General features: G+C 29.5%; 1 protein-coding gene across 1 annotated transcript in view; it reads right to left on the reverse strand.

The window, feature by feature from the left end:
• Positions 1-15,108, reverse strand: part of LOC107444665 (nuclear receptor subfamily 2 group E member 1) — a 29,861-nt gene extending 14,753 nt beyond the window's left edge. The window contains exons 1-4 of the mRNA XM_016058877.5: positions 14,839-15,108; positions 6,891-6,972; positions 2,638-2,656; positions 1,530-1,671 (exon numbers count right to left, since the gene is read on the reverse strand). Of these exons, the coding sequence (XP_015914363.3) occupies positions 1,530-1,671; positions 2,638-2,656; positions 6,891-6,972; positions 14,839-14,914 (319 nt within the window). The 5' untranslated portion in view covers positions 14,915-15,108. The remainder of the gene's footprint in view (positions 1-1,529; positions 1,672-2,637; positions 2,657-6,890; positions 6,973-14,838) is intronic.
• Between the last annotated feature and the right edge of the window lie 1,422 nt (positions 15,109-16,530).

The following is a 16,530-nucleotide window of genomic DNA, read 5'->3' on the forward strand; positions in this document are numbered from 1 at the left end:
TATGTTTCCTCAACTCGAAACCTAATCGCAGTGCATTGTGGGAGAAAGTTAACTATAGACTAGACAATCGAAAATAAATTGACGAGTTGAGCTGTCCAAATGTAGGGTGGTCAAAGAATGGACCTCGTCCCAGGAAGATCCCGTGTTCGAATCCCGATTCGAACATTTGTGTAGTTTATCTGTTTTTGTCCGGGTGACATTGACCCAACTATATGGTGCCCAAGTTAATGATTAGAAAAGTTAGATACATTTAGCTGCTAATAATTTTCTGCTGTGCTAATAATTTCCTCTTTTTATAGCTGATATCCTGCAATTAAAATACTACAATTTGATAAAAATGTGTTTCCATTAGTAGATGAACCTTTATTTATTTTACACTTTTTTAGAGACAGAATATATACTTTTCTCTTCATTTTTCCGTAAATGGCTTATATAAAACTATTTTTTTTTTTTTGCTCTTCATGTTAAAAAAGCATGAGAAGGAAAATAAAGTTCTTTTTTTAAGCAAAGTTTGGACTCAGAATATCAATAATAATATTATAGAAGAACATTTTAATTTTGAGAAAAATCTTGGGGGTCCTTTCACACCCCACATCCCCTATACCCACTGTGCTCTGTATTTGAACGCTGCACACACGATACGATTTACGTTTTAAACGAGGTGCTATCCAAACAATAGAAACATGAAGAACGTAACAGAATAAGTTGTTGAATATTTTAATAATCTGAAAAAAACCGTCAACATGGATAGGAAAAATCCAGTGCATTTTTTTTTTTATCATAATAAAAATTTCATGATAATTGTCACGAAATGTACTAAATATTTTACGCATAGGGAAGTTTCAGGATTTTTATAGTCATCAAAATAGAAAAACTGCAATATTTTCCAATTATGATTAACATTAAATGAATTTTAAATGTAATGTATTGTGTTTACTCATAATTTAGAGTAATAGGCATTTAATTCATCAAAGATAAAAGATTATTTAATTAATTTAAAAAAGGAGATCTGAATTAGAAAAAAGGTAGCATTTTAGAACAAAAAAAGCTTTAAACTAATTTTAATATGAATTCGTAGAATATGAAATATGAATTCATTATGAATTCGTAGCACTTATTTAAATATTCAAGCAAGCAAGAATCTACGCAAAAATTCTATTTCAATATGGATTTTTTTAAGGGAACTTACTCAATTTTAGGGAATTTTCTAAAATTTACAAAAGCCAGGAAAATTTTTATGCAGCCAGTAGACCAGGAAAAAAATGGCAAAATCCAGCCTGAAAAATGCAGTAGAGTTGAGATCTATGTCTGTCTGTCATATCCATTCACAGACTGTACAGTGAATGATTGAAAAACCAATTAATTTAAATGTTAGTTCCTCATGGGTCTTCAAATGGAATAAGTTTTCTAATTTATTCGATAGGGTGCTCTGTAAACAATGCTTCTTTAGGAATCGATTTGGGAAAGGTAGGATGTAGGCAACTACGTCTATTGGAAATGTAAAAAATACAAATAAAAATAGTAGTTACCTTCTTTGTTCATGCCAGCTTCTTGGCACTTTTTGAGTCTGCAGTGCCTGCACTGATTTCTGTGAACTTTGTCGATCGGGCAATTTCCAGTCGCACCGTTCTTTCCTTTACAGACATAGTTTCGAGCTCTACGAATCGATCTCTGTAAACAAGTATTGACCTTAAAATGACATGTCATTTATTGCATCAAAATAATTGTCTATAAATAATTTAAGCTACTTAACAATTTCTAATCGAATTGCTCGTATTCTGAAGTTAAATTTATAAATTGTATTTCTAAAATTATCGAATTTTTAATAATTTTTTTATGGTTAATTTCTCAAAAAAAAATAATTTCTTAAACACTTTTAAAAACATTTTATTAATGAACAATTTATCTTTTTTTCTTCAAAATTATATTTTTTTTCTTCTCCATGTTTTCTTTATATTTTAAACTTGTTTTATCGGTTCTCTTCAGCTAATGCGCAGTAAATAAAACTTAGTGTTTCTTAATTTTCTTTTCAAATTCTTTATTCTGAAAGATAGCTCATAAAAAGTAATTTTTGAGTCTAAAAAGTTTGTACATTGGGGGGTGGGGATCGAAAATTAATATTGAAGAGAAAAAGAGAATTGAAATGAAACAAATGAAATACTAGTGAAAAAGGCGAGACTGTAAACATCAAAACGCATTTAAAACAAAAATGATTCACTTAATCATATAATTTAACTGGATTTAATGCTTTAAATCCCTCTCTTATCTCGCATTAGATACCGTTTTTTCTCCATTCTCTTAAATATAAACCTCTAATACTTTATCATTTAACTTCATTTCGAGCAAGTATTCTATGAATATTAAGACTATTACGGAGTACCTTATTATGAAAATTATGTATAAAAGTAATATTCTACATAATATCACGAAAAAGTTCATTTGAATCTAAAATTACGTAACTGTAATTTTTTAAAACTGCAATCATCATGACTGACTAGGTTGATATTTCTGGCTAAAAACAAAATATTAACTTACTTAAAACTAAAATACACTACAACTTCTTTGATACCTAATAACATTTTTCGTGTCATTCAGTTATAAAGAATCATTAGAAAATAGAATATGAAATTAACTTACTTTAAAAAAGCCAGCACACCTGTAAGTAAAGAGGAAAAATAAGTTGTTGTTTTTTTTTTAAAATGTTTACATTAAAACATTCATAGATTAAACTGCAGTTAAGATTTGATTAATTTTTGTCTTTTGAATTTGAAATAAAATAACAAAAAGTTCATTCGATACAAATTTCTCAAAACTTAAACATAGAAAAGCTATACCCAATCCAAACATATGATAAAATTAGATACGATTAAATATGATTTGGTTATCAGTTTACCAGAAATTTTTTCGCTAAAACTGATGGAATAAATAATACATAATATTCAACATAAGTAAAAATAAGAATGTAAAAAATTTATTTTGTAAGTGGATTTTGGTTTTTGTATATATCACACAACATAACATTTAATACTTTTTTGAAGTAAAATTGCTGCAAAACTGAATGAAACCAAATTTATTGTTTTAAAACATGCATTATAAATATATACGTGCGTGCATTTTCTATATTAGTATGAGTACATCCGCCTTAAGTTAATAACTTCACTCAAAAATTTTGTTTTAAAATTTTGCTTCAAAAATTTTTCAAATACTCATTTGAAAGAATTGTAAAATTCACTTGCATCTGAATTGTACGGCTGTATTAAACTGCATTTTCTTAAAATTCATTACTTTATCAAAAAAATTATTTAAAAAATGAAACAATTTGTTTAACTCTTAAATTAGTACTTTTTCTGAAAATTTGATAGCTAATTATCAGTTCAGAATCAGTTATTTCAGCACTTAAATTATAGCTTTTTTGTTGAAATATAATGCATAATGATGTGCTATTAAAATAATGTGTAAGAAAAGTTTTTCTTTTTGGTCTAAATTGGTTGCAACATTTGAATATTTTGTACTGATTATTGATACTGATGACTTTATGATTTTGCTTGAAGTTATTTTTATGACTCCAAATACTTGAAAGTAATTTGGGACAAAATGTTCGACCAAAATTTTTCAAATGTAGCATCGAATCTTGGATGAGTGAGCATCATTTTTCAAAGATTTTTTTTTTGATCAATGAATAAATATTCAACAAAATATTTTTTAGAAATATCAGCATGACAAGATAAATAGCTTTTAAAACAATACTTCATTTATGATTAAATAAAAATTCAAAAAATACCTAAGAAAAAGTTAAAAGCCATATGTAAAAATGCGCTATTGAAAACTGATGCAACCCCTATGAGTTGAGATTCTTCCCAAAAAATAAGTAAAAATAATGATAAAACTTGTTTTTGACAACACTTAGTGTTGCTTTCTGATTGGTTACTATATTCCACCTCTTTTATCCAACCCTCTTTATAAATGTTGCATACAATTGCAGAAAAAAAGTATTTTTCTTCTATTATGGTACGCTCTAAGAACAAAAGAAGCAAAAGTCCCTCCCTCACCAAAATAACATTTCTCACGACCCCTGACTGCGATCCCCTAAAAACGAGTCACGTGGCCACTGGGTGCAGGAGCCAACCACCGTGTGGCGCTTCCTGCTTCGCGGCAGACGTCAGTAAAACGCGTCTGCTGTATACTCAACAGGGATTGGGGAGAAAGAAGGGTGAGTATTTTAATAATACACTGATATTAAACCCACCCCACCCTCGAAATGTCAAACCCCTCTCTCCATGATGGACTTAAATGTCATCATAACCCTCAACTTCATTTCGAGATTTATTGTTCAAACAACTTAAACTGAAACAAATATGTATTTCCTGCAATAAATATCATACGATCGTTGATCAAAATATAAATATCGCATCATTGTCTAAAAATTCTAATACTAACCAGAAATCTAATAATAATAACAGTTTATTTTATAGACATCGTTAGCCATTTTAGAGTGTGTGAACAGTAATTGTATCGATTAAAGGCTAATTTGAACATGACTCTGCTTCAATTTCAATTTAACACTTTATTATAGTGGCAGAAAATGTATTCCCGATTAAGATTTAAGGTACTTATTTTGGTTTGGACAACAATTTCTGGCAAAGGAATCTGATGAGACTAATATTCTTGCCAAAATAACCACACACACACACAAAAAAAAAAAAAAAAAAAACTCGCTTTGTAACATTACTTCAATATATGATAATTATATTATTAATGTAATATTATAGGAATGTTAACTACCTTTAACTAATAACAAACGTATTTTCAGATTTGACGATTTTTCGGATTTTGAAGTTAAATATAAAAGTGTTAATCACAAATATTTTTTAATCGATATCTCAATTATAATTGATTATAATTACATAAAAATAAATGAAAATTCAAAAAATACCTAAAATAAATTAAAAGTCATATAAAGTTTAAAAATAGACCACTGAAAACGCTGATAAAAGTGTAAGAGTTGAGATTTTTACTAAAATAAACAACGATAAAATAAAACGCATTTTTGACAACGCTTTCTCATTGGTTACTATTTTCTTTTTAATTATTAATATATCAAAATAAAATGTATAGGTATTGCTGCTAATGATATGAGTCTAAATTTCTATATCAAAATTATTTTAAAAAATCACTTCAGGGGTGGGGGAATCTTGTGTAAGCTCACAAAATAAAGCCATAGTATGCACGCTTTGAAAATGAAAGTAGGATTCTTTTTAATTAAAAAGGTTCTGAAGACTTAATTTCATTTGAAAATAATGTCCTCCAATAGTTTTAATTGGGAAATCCGAAACTCATTTTATGTTCTTTTCAAAGCTTTAAAACCCTAAGTCTTGCCAATATATTGAAATACTTTTAAAGTCAAGGATAAAAATTTCGAGATTCAAAAATACGAAAGCTGTTTACGGTTACATAATTCGTAAGCCATATAATTTTATAATTTTTATCTCTATCCAAAACAATTACTTATTATAAAACTTTCTGTTATAAAATTATAATTTATCTAAAACCGTCTATCGATAGTATCGGGGCTTTATAAAAACTATAACCATCTTATCTGATATTCACTAAAATTCTTACATTCCTAAACAAAAATTCTGACCACTTATCTCCACAAAAATCTAATTTTATCGGTTTTGATCTGATCTTCAAACATTCTTACCATTTTATCTGATTCTAAAAGAAATATTCCGAATACAAATTATCTCAAACTTCATCTGTAATTTTTAATCTTAAAAACATTTTATCTCAATCTTCCGAATCATGAATATGTTCTTCCTTTCCATTTCACGCTATCCCTTGACTTCAGCCGCTCATTAAGTTCGGAAAAAATACATGTTATTCTAAATAAGCAATTCTGAAAAGTATGTGGAAGGGAGGGAGGGAGAGAGACCCATAATGCATAAAGAGGACCCGGATCCGGACAATAAGGGAGGGAGGTGTCAGGATCAGGCCTCTCGAATTGTCAGGAGAAAAATGTCACCTACTGGATTTTGATTCTCGCCACTTGAAGTGCGGAAATCATCCCCCCGGGGGGGAATAGGGACCGCCTTCTGTTCCATGCAAGCAGGGGATCCTTTCGTCTGCCTGGAGGCAAAAACCCTTTTCATTAAATGGGATGGATTTCTGGCAGTTATGCAAGGATGTCTTCGCTGAAAATCAGAATAAACTATTTCCAATGATGTCGAATGAACAACCTATTTTAGTTATTATTAATCTAGCGATTCATTCTAATCATAGAGCATGTCATCTTCCAATGATTCGAATCATAGAACAGAACAACGTATCTTCAAATGATTTCAGAAATGAAAGAACGTGTCTTCCAATGATTCCAAACGAGGAACAAAATAACTTAGAATGAATTCAAGCACTGATTTCTTTCAATGATTTCAATCATTGAACATCCTGTATTTCAATAATTCCAATTACTGAAAAACGTTACTTTCCATAATTCTTTTCGTGGAACAATCTTGTTAGTTTTCCAAGCTTGAAAAAAGCGTTTTTTTTCCCACTGGCCTGAAATAAAGTAGCTTCTATTGATTTCAAACACGGATTAAAATTTTTTTTTTTTTTCATGAATATCATTCTTGCAGCGTGGGATATATTTGAAAAATTCCAATAAATGTACAAGGTTTTTCTCTCAATGATTTCATTCGTAGAACAACCTAAGTTTTCCAAACATTTATTCCAATGATTCTATTCATAAAATAACATATTCTTACATTGATTCTCTTCCATAATTCCCGTTCTAGTGAACAACATAACTTTCAATAACACCTCGTAACTCCCGATCTTCCAAATAATTAATTGAATAAATGAAAAAAATAAAGTCGGAAAGAAAGAAAACTTACCCATCGCAAGAATAAATTCCGTAGTGTTTTCCGGAAGAAAAATCTCTGCACACTTTACACTTTACATCAGTTAGAATGCGATCTGAAAATATATATTACACATTTCACAAAGGATGTAACTTCAAAATCATTGCATACATTCATACATACTCGAGAATGTGATCCGGGGTAAGTTGGATATCGGTGCAGTTCTTGCAGGGAATATAAGTGCTTATTTTGACGGGAAGAAGCTAGCATTATAATTAATTATATTATATTAATATAGCATTATATTAATTAATAAAGCATTATAAAGTTCATGTTTTAAAGATTAAACACATAGTGAAGTTTTCAAAGAACTGCACCGAGTGTTAAATGAAAGCTCCAATATTACAAAAATGGCATTTATTTAAATATCTGAGATGCTTTTCAGTAATTTTAACTCAAACAAGACACCAACAATCCCATCCCTCGGTACAATACAACTGCATGAAATTTTTCAGTCGACGATATTAATTCAAATTTTTTAATTTTCTTATCTCGTAATTGGTAGTTACGGGATAAGTTCCACAAATGTCGCTTGCCTTTTTAATCTATCTTGTTGTAACGTTTTTTTTTTTTTTACTATAACGTAACTAAGCTAGATTTTTTTTAATTTACAGAACTATTTCAAACATAGAGAAGTAAGAGGAGCAACCCACTACTAGTTGATCATCTTTCAAATATAGGAACCTATGAAGGGTTCATTCAGAGGGGTGAGGGGACATCATTATCTTATCGACAACTTTTGTCGTCTGCTGAAATCGTTTCTATCACCTCGCATCTCTATTAATAATGTTTTGACTGTAGAGACTTTTTGGCCTGACTGATGGCAGATTATATTCTCAACTCTTTCCTCCCCATCCTAATGCAGTGGTCAACTATATAGAATGATTTGGCCCCCCTCTTCATAAGCCACCCTTTTTAGGCATCTGCCCTACCGGCCAAGCCCCTCCTATTTCCACCATTCCAAAGTGACACAAACATCTGTCCATCTATTTGCCAACGTACAAGTAGAAATTTGTTTACGCACAATTCCTCGGCATCGTCTTTTTTTTTCCTTCTTCTTTCAAATAAACAGTTCGTAAACAGCTCCGTAGCTTTATTTATTTACTTATGACCGTTTTGTTTATTTGCATAATAAACGAACATGAAAGAGAAATAAATACGCACTGCGGTCCATTATGAAAAGGAACTCCTCTGTTAGCATGGAGACGTAACGTTTGTGCAATTACATGAGTGGAAAGAATGATGATTTTAATGAATGCTGTTGTTCCTGAATTGGAAAGTTTGGTGATTTCCATGAATGTGATTGAAGTTCAAAGAATAATTATTTATCCTTATGTTCAAAGAATAATTACTTCAATTTATGTTGTTGTTCCTATCATAAAAAATGGTGATCTCAATGACTGTTGTCAATCTTGTCAGAGAATTGTCATTTTAAAGAACATTGCCTTTTTGAATAATTAAAGAATAATGCTTTCAATTTGCGCTGTTGTTCTAATTGTGGAAAGAATAATGATTTTAATGACTGCTGCTGTTCCTGAAGTGGAAGGAAAGTTTATTTCAATGAATGCTGTTGTTCTTGAAGTGAGTGGAAAGAACTGTGATTTCAATTAATGCTGTTACGTACTACCAGAGTATCATGGATTAACATTTATTTTAAATGTCAGTAATGGAGAGCGACGTGATCTTTACTCATTAATGATCGTGACGTCAGTCTCCTGAGCATCTGCTCATCTCTTCGACTGAGTGACCACACCAGGAAAAAAGGGGGAGAGGGGGGGGGGTTCCCCGCAGGTTGGTGGGATGATACAAAATGCAGTGATTTCATGATGAACAGTGTCACGTCAATGAAGCGTCGACACTCCCCCCCCCCTCACTGAATCACGAGCTAATATCATAAAGGGTCAGAAAGCATTGATCAATATGAGTCGAAAGTGATATTTTTCTCAATGAAGGGGTAAAATATAGCTCCTCAATTTCAGAAAATTGTGATCAAGGTTTAACCACACTGTAGGTATTTCGAAATGTATGACCATGCGAATTTGCAGCAACCTCGATGAGGTTTTTAAATTGAATTATATTTTGTTCAAATTGAACATAGTATCGGGTTTAAAAAGTATAATTAGTAGATTCAACTTATAGCATTCTATCAAGATTGTGGCAAATTTAAAAGACAATATGGACTAAAAAAAGGCAATTTAAAAGACAATATTTAAAAACGCTTCATAGTTAAGCCATACACAGTCGAATAGGGTTCGAATATAACAATAGAATTGGGTTTAAAGAGCACAATAAGTTGATTCAACTTATAGCATTCTATCGGCGGCAAATTTGTACGACAGCAGGATTCAAAGGGCTCCACAATTTCTAACAATAAATTTGTAACGCACTTTATTTAGTACTCCAGGTAAAGCTGAACTGAAATAATACACAGTTATGAATTAAAGTTGTGTGCTGTACTGTAAAATATCGATACATAAATAATTAATTTTTTTAAACAAAAATATAGATAAAAAAAAACTTTCTTTAATTATGAAAGAAAATAAGAATTGAGGGAAAAAAACCTAAATAGCAAAAAAAAAAAAAAAAATTATAATAATAATAACTAAAGGGAAAAATAAATAAGTCATCCGTCTAAACAATACCCCTTAAATAATATGGTTATTTAGGGGGGAAGAAAAGTAATTTAAAGGGAAAAAGCAATGTAAACGAGGGTAATTTTAGAAAAATGCGAATGATAATCATTGGACTATTAATATAAAGAAGTCTACAATTCATTTTTGTTTTAACGATCGAGCAACAGTTTTTAAGAAGGACCATAAAGTATAATAAAAATATTCAAAACATGTTGAGTTTTTTTTTTTTCGTTTGAACGCCAAAACTGTTTACGATCATTTTTAAATGCATATTTATCTATATATAAGATTTAAAAATGGAATTATTTTCATAAATTTTTCAACATAAGAACTCGTCTTATTTTCAGTTAACATGACTGAATATCATTTTTATTCATACCATCCGAATGAAAGTAGGCATCAGTAGACAACAAATGGGATGGAAATGATTCACAAGTAGATGAAAAGGAATTGTTGAATATATGAATCTAATGAAGGCGTACAAATGATTCGTTTTTTTGCAGCAAAAACATGCATAAACATTACTGACATTAATTTTTATATATATATAAAAAATAAAAAAAATCGCGGAACATAGCTATTTTTTTAATTCATTGTCATTTTTGTTAATTATATTCTTTTGCGTTGTATGTTCTTTGTTCATCAATTACAAATATTTTTTAATGGATCGATTTCATTCGTCCAATTTAAATAAAGATGAGAATTTCACAATTGCGGAAATTAACAAAATTATTTCGAAAATTTAAGCTATTTATCAAAACAATTCATTATGTTATGTCCAAAAGTAATTAAAAACGAATTATCAGCCTGTGTGTTAAAATTGTAAGTAAAGAAACATTTAAATGTCTGCAAAAAAGAAAAAGAATAATAATAAATCGAATTGCCAATTTCGACTAAGCTTTAGATGTAGCTGTGGTGGCTCAGGGGAGAGAGAGTTCGCCTCCCAATGAGGTGAACCGGGTTCAAATCCCAGCGATGGCTGGTCTATTACGAATTCCGCACCCGGCTCTCACAGATCACGTTGCTGATGTAAAATTTCCCACGTGGTTGACGGATCATGGGTTAGAGTCCCCTTGCCATCAGGCTAACCGTGGGAGGTTTTTGTGGTTTTTCTTCTTCATGTAAAGCAAATTTTGGATTGGTTCCACATAAAAAAAAATCCTCCACGAAGGCAAATTTCTAACAATCCAATGATTCAAGAGTTTCCTTGTCCTCTGGTTCAGATTCAAATTTAAAAGACTACGGAGTAATTAATACATTAGCCGTCGTAAAATCAGAAAATTGAGTCGGTTGTTCAACGACGACAATACAAAATAAAATAAAACTTTAGATTTGCTTTTTAATACTGCATTTAAACTTTTGTTCTTCAATCTTTTGAAATAAAATTATATATATATTTTTTTTTTTTACACTTGCTGGCAGACGTTTTTTTTTTTTTTTTTTTTTTTTTTTTTTTTTTCTAAATCACATATTGTTTCTTCTAAATTAGATGTACCTTTTCAAAAAAGCGTTGATTTTACGAAAATCTGACGCTGACGCACGTTACGAGAAAAGGTTTTAAACATTTTATTTCAAAACACAAATAACCATACACCGTAAAAAAAAAAATTAAAAAAAAAAAATCCGAAAATGTTTCTGACTATATGGGGCAGCTACGGTGAACATAATTTTCAAAAACGTTTCTGAATATTTCGGAAACCTCTTTGTGTAATATTCAGGAACATTTCACAATACTTTGAATATTGAATAAATATTTTGAATCGTTTCTTGCAATTGAAGCGTTTTTTAATATTTCGTAATCTCCTTGTTTGGCTCGGCTACCAACCGTCATCCATCAAAAGGTAAATTAAGATAGAACTGAGTCTTATATACTAATGAATTGAAAATAAATAGTTGTAGCGGTAGTTACGTTACACTTTAAGACTGAATCGGCTTCCATGTGATGCAGACTTTTGAAAATAAAAGAAATGTTTCTTAATGGATCGGATAATAAATAAATTTCTCTGAGATTTTCGGAAACCTTTTGATAGTTATGCCTTTTGTTGGCAAAAATTCAAATTTTGTAAAAAATTGTTGTATTTATGCTCGAATTTGTCTTTATTATAAAAAAATACATATTTTATAAATTTGTAAAATTCGCTGAATAGTCACTGAATTCACTAAAGACTCTTGGTTACCTAAAATAACATTAAAATTTTAATTAAGGTTATGTCTAAAGTAAAAATTATGTCAAACCCAGTCGGATTCCTTTATGGCCTATTATAATTTGTTGAAATTAAGACTTTATTCAAAAATACATCATTGAGAAGTACTATTTCACAATATTTTCTGACGTATAAAAATATAAATGCAGGAAGGAGAAAATATAATTATAAATTATATTTCTCTATTTTCATATGAAATTAAACTAATTCGATGTTTTTGATATAAAGCGCCTCAATTACTATGTATCATTAAATCATTTTAACTGTTTTGCATGTTCGTGTTTATTGATTATTATACAAGGGTCATTATTCAATCATCATCCATTTGAGATGCACAAAGTACGGTATTTCAGATTATTTACTTCATTTTTTTAAATAAAATTATACCAATACAATTCTGCATATATTTTTATACATTGGATTGTTTTTAGACCTTCGGCAAACATGCTTTTCTTTTCTGTTTTCTTTTCCTTCCGTTTTTTTTGTTTTGTTTTTTTTTTGTAATTAATGATTAAAAGAATATTTCAACAAATCGGAATCGGTTTTTTTTTTATCTGTTTAAGCTGAATTAAAGTAAAATTTAAAAAAGAAAATCTAAGAACTGACAAATGCTTTATTTTAACTGACTTACTGAAGGACACAAACGGCATAACATTATTGACTATCGTTTTTATCCGTTAAAAGTTCTAAAACTTTTGAACTCCTTATCTAACATAGCGAACCTTTTATTTTTTAGTCTGTTCCGAAGAGTATAATGCAGCCTGCCGAATGATACTAGACTATCAAAAATGCGTAAAGTAAAAAAAAAAGAATTATAATAATCAAGAAAATGAAAATTAAAAATTTGTCCTACCTACTTTATTTAAAATTTGTCCTACCTACCTACTTTACTACTATCCTACTTTAAGAAAAAGTAATAAGTTTAATATTAAGTGTAAGACATGTTTTCACTGTCATTTCAAATTAAAAACGCAATTATAAAATACATATAATTTGAACTCAAGATAATGTAATTAGATTCTGACATGACCGTATTTTGCTCACAAGTGATTAACTGATCTTCCCTTAACGCCTCTAAGAAGTAAAAAGGGAAAGAAAAAAAAAAAAAAACGATTTCTTTATTTAGTTATTTTTCTGTCATTTCGATTGTAAAAAGAAAAAGAAAAAAAAAGAAAGAAAAAAAAGAAGAAGTCTAAATTTTGGTTTTTCAAATTGAAGGCATCGTTGTCAATTTTATGAGACATTTTCCGAAGTGTTACCAAAATGTATGATTAATATTTTAATATTGCTCCATTTAATTTAATTTAAAATGGTTTTAATCCCATTATCACGAAACATACAGACACGAAAAATCAAAAAAGCGTTGTTTTTAAGTGGTATCCAACATCAAAGAATGTCTTCTTTAAACAACACCTCTTTCCACCCTCAGAAAGGAAGATCGTTTACAAAAATGAGATGCGTCGTTGTGGCTCACGTCGGAAGTTATTTTTATCCTTCAAACACCTTCATTCCGCTGATTGCAAAACAGAAAAGGAGGCCACCACTTAATTGCTTTATGATACATAAAAATATCGATTGTTATGCCCTTCAATGAATAGCCTAAATTCGAAACCACTCTTTATATTTGTAGGAATATGTTTGGAACCACATCAAGACACTCAAATTAAAAGAGGTACAAATTCCGAGCCACGTTGCACCAAAAATTGGTATTCATTTGCTGGATACATAATATGGAGCTCAATTTTACCATATTTTGGTATTTTCACTTGCTCCAAATATCGGTAGAAGGTTGCACCAAAAGTAGGAGTTTTGAAGAAACACTTATTTTCATTCATTATTTCACCTTTTATGAAAGCAGAGAAAGGCTGCACCGTTATTAAGTATTTTTAATACACTCAAATGCAGGCCAAGGTTGCTATTTACCGTAAAACTATTCAACCGGAAGTTGGTTATTTTATGACATACCTCTAATCATTTTATACAGCAACATAAAAGAAATGAACTTTAATGAATAAACCATTTACCCACCTGATACTAGAAGCAACATGTTATGAGTATCGTCCCTATACGCCGAGACCCGAGTCGTAAAGAAAACGCGGCGTTGTAAGCAAATATCGTTCAGTTTACAGACACCGTCAAAGTTTTGTGCCTTTTACCAAATTTTGGTGCAGTGAGTTGCACCATGTAAGTATTTCTCGATCATACTTCGCAAAGTATGATAAAATAGAATTATTTTTCATTTAACTAAACTTTGGGATAATGAGAAACTTTGCATCAAATACTGGTTGCCAAGTTTCTTTTACAGTGTAAGCAATACTATTTTAACATGAGTGTAAAAGTGTCCTCCAAATGTAAGTTGAAAATCTAAATCTTAAATTGAAGTGAAATATTAATCTGAGTATGTGATGATTAAAAGGAGGCAATATTTTTTTTTTTTCATTTACATTAAAATTTATTATTTTATTGTACTAAAAGCAAAAATTTTCGTGAATTAATTACAAATAAACTATCAATAAATGAAAATTTTGGAATCGTATAGATTTTAAATTAAATCTACAAAAATGAATCATAAATTTAACTATTAAAAATGTATTTATTAGAAACAGTTTCTTTTATAATATGTGACAATGTTGGTATTAATATTTAATTATAAATGATCTATTAATAATTTATGCAACAGGAATAAGAGTCAATCATTTTACTCTATGTGACAACTTTATTAATAATTATAAATTAAATATTAATAACTCATATTTTAGAAATTACTTATTCTACTAAATGGAACAATTGTGGTATCAACAATTGATTATACATTATCAATCATTCATTTTTAATTATACTTTACAATATGGGGAAATTTTGGAATTACTAATTAATAACAAAACAATTGATAAAAGCTGAATGTAGAAATAGTTTTTAGTACGATTTGTAATAATTCCGGTACAAATAATTAAATATAAATGAACGATAAACATATTAAATTTGAGAAATGAACGCCTATAAAAATGTGTATTAACATTTTTGAGTATGTGCAAACTATTATAAGTTAAATAATATTAATAATAAAATAAATAAGCAACTTACTTGAGGGTGGACGTTTAATCATAATTTCCTCAGTGGTGGCCGCTTCTTCAAACTCTAAACCAAATACTGATTTCATGTGAAAAACTAAATTTTTTTAAAACACGATCCAAAAAAATAAGCAACTACAAATCTGTTTTATTATAATAAAGATATTCTATTTCTAGAATAAATTGTTCTTAAATCGAGAACATTATCCTGCATGAAGCACAAAATGAGTCAAATGAAAATGCTGTTGCTTCTGTCGGATGTTTTACAATAACTGACTTACTGTTGGGATTCAGTCAAGTTTGTTTACGTAACGTTGAAGGCGGGAAAGTTAAGGCGGAGTTAAGTCAAGAGTTACATGACGTCACTTCACTTCCCATTGGCTTTGGTACTTTGTACACTTTACCTCATCTTCCAAACATGGCGCTGGGTAGGCGTGGCTTACACCAAAAGTTGGAGTGTGAAGAATCTCTTTTGTAAGCCAACAAGGTATCACAACTTTTAATGGTTTATTAAAAGAAAAAGGAGAATCAGCTTCTGAGGACAGTTTTCTAATCAAACGGGAAAATCACACAAACTTTTGTTTAAAGCTGGTCTTGAGAAATAAAATGTAATGAAATGTTAAAGCTTAATGGAAAAATGTGATATTTTAATGAGTGTGAGAAAATTTGATCTGAAAAGTATAGAAATATCGTATCTTTCTGTTATGGAAAACATCTTGTTCATAAACTTGGCAGATGAATGCTTGAAAACTAGAGAAGTCAATGTTTTGAAAACTTAATTCTATTAGACACTTCAAATGAGTTTGATTAAAATATTTTAAACCATTCGAAGCTATGGGGGAAAAAAAATATTGACTTTTAATATGCAACTGATCCATGCGAAAAGATTAAAAAGATTTCCTTGGTACTTCGTACCTATTTCACTATCACAATAAAGCCAATAATTTTTTTTTTTTTTTAAATTCAACTGTTCTTTTTCGTTTTTTTTTTAATTTGGATTACTGAAAAGAAAGAAAGAAAGTAAATAGCTCGATTTACTTGTGGTAGTTAAATGCATAAGTACCGATTGCATTCATTCTAAATTAAAATTTACCGACTAAATAATTTATATTCTCGTTAACATTGTGTCCCTCTATCTCAAAAAATAAATTAAAAATTGCTAATTTTATGAAACTATGCTTTTAATTTTTTCCAGTGCGAAAAATTGTCCATGCTGCAGATTTTCGTTTTAAAAACGTGAAACATCAACAGAAATAAGAGTAAAAATATATAAACATACCCGTCCATCTATCTAATATCATTTAACCCAATGAAGCCAATTGCAAACCCATTGAAAAAGTTAATTCGATAAAATATCTTGGACTTTACATTGATTCGAACTACAAATAGAAATCTCTCGATTTTCGTGAGTTAAATAAGTTACGATTTTTAATTCATAATTTTTATCATTTACAATGTAAAATTAACAACAAAAAAAATTAATTCTCCTATATTACACGTAAGTTCATTCACAAATAAAATATGTTCTAACAATTTGGAACGTGACTATTACTCAAATGTTAAAAGAATTGATGCACTTCAAAAGAAATTTATAAAAAAGTTTAAAAAAATTTGGTATCTTTAATAAAATAAATATTATTCATTCCGCATTTGTTCTTCATAAAATCTCTATACATATTTGAATATGAGCACGAACGAGTAAATG

Source organism: Parasteatoda tepidariorum, chromosome 5 (assembly GCF_982258835.1).
Source record: "Parasteatoda tepidariorum strain Cologne lab strain chromosome 5, Ptep-v5.0, whole genome shotgun sequence".
In the NCBI taxonomy this organism is placed as follows: domain Eukaryota; kingdom Metazoa; phylum Arthropoda; class Arachnida; order Araneae; family Theridiidae; genus Parasteatoda; species Parasteatoda tepidariorum.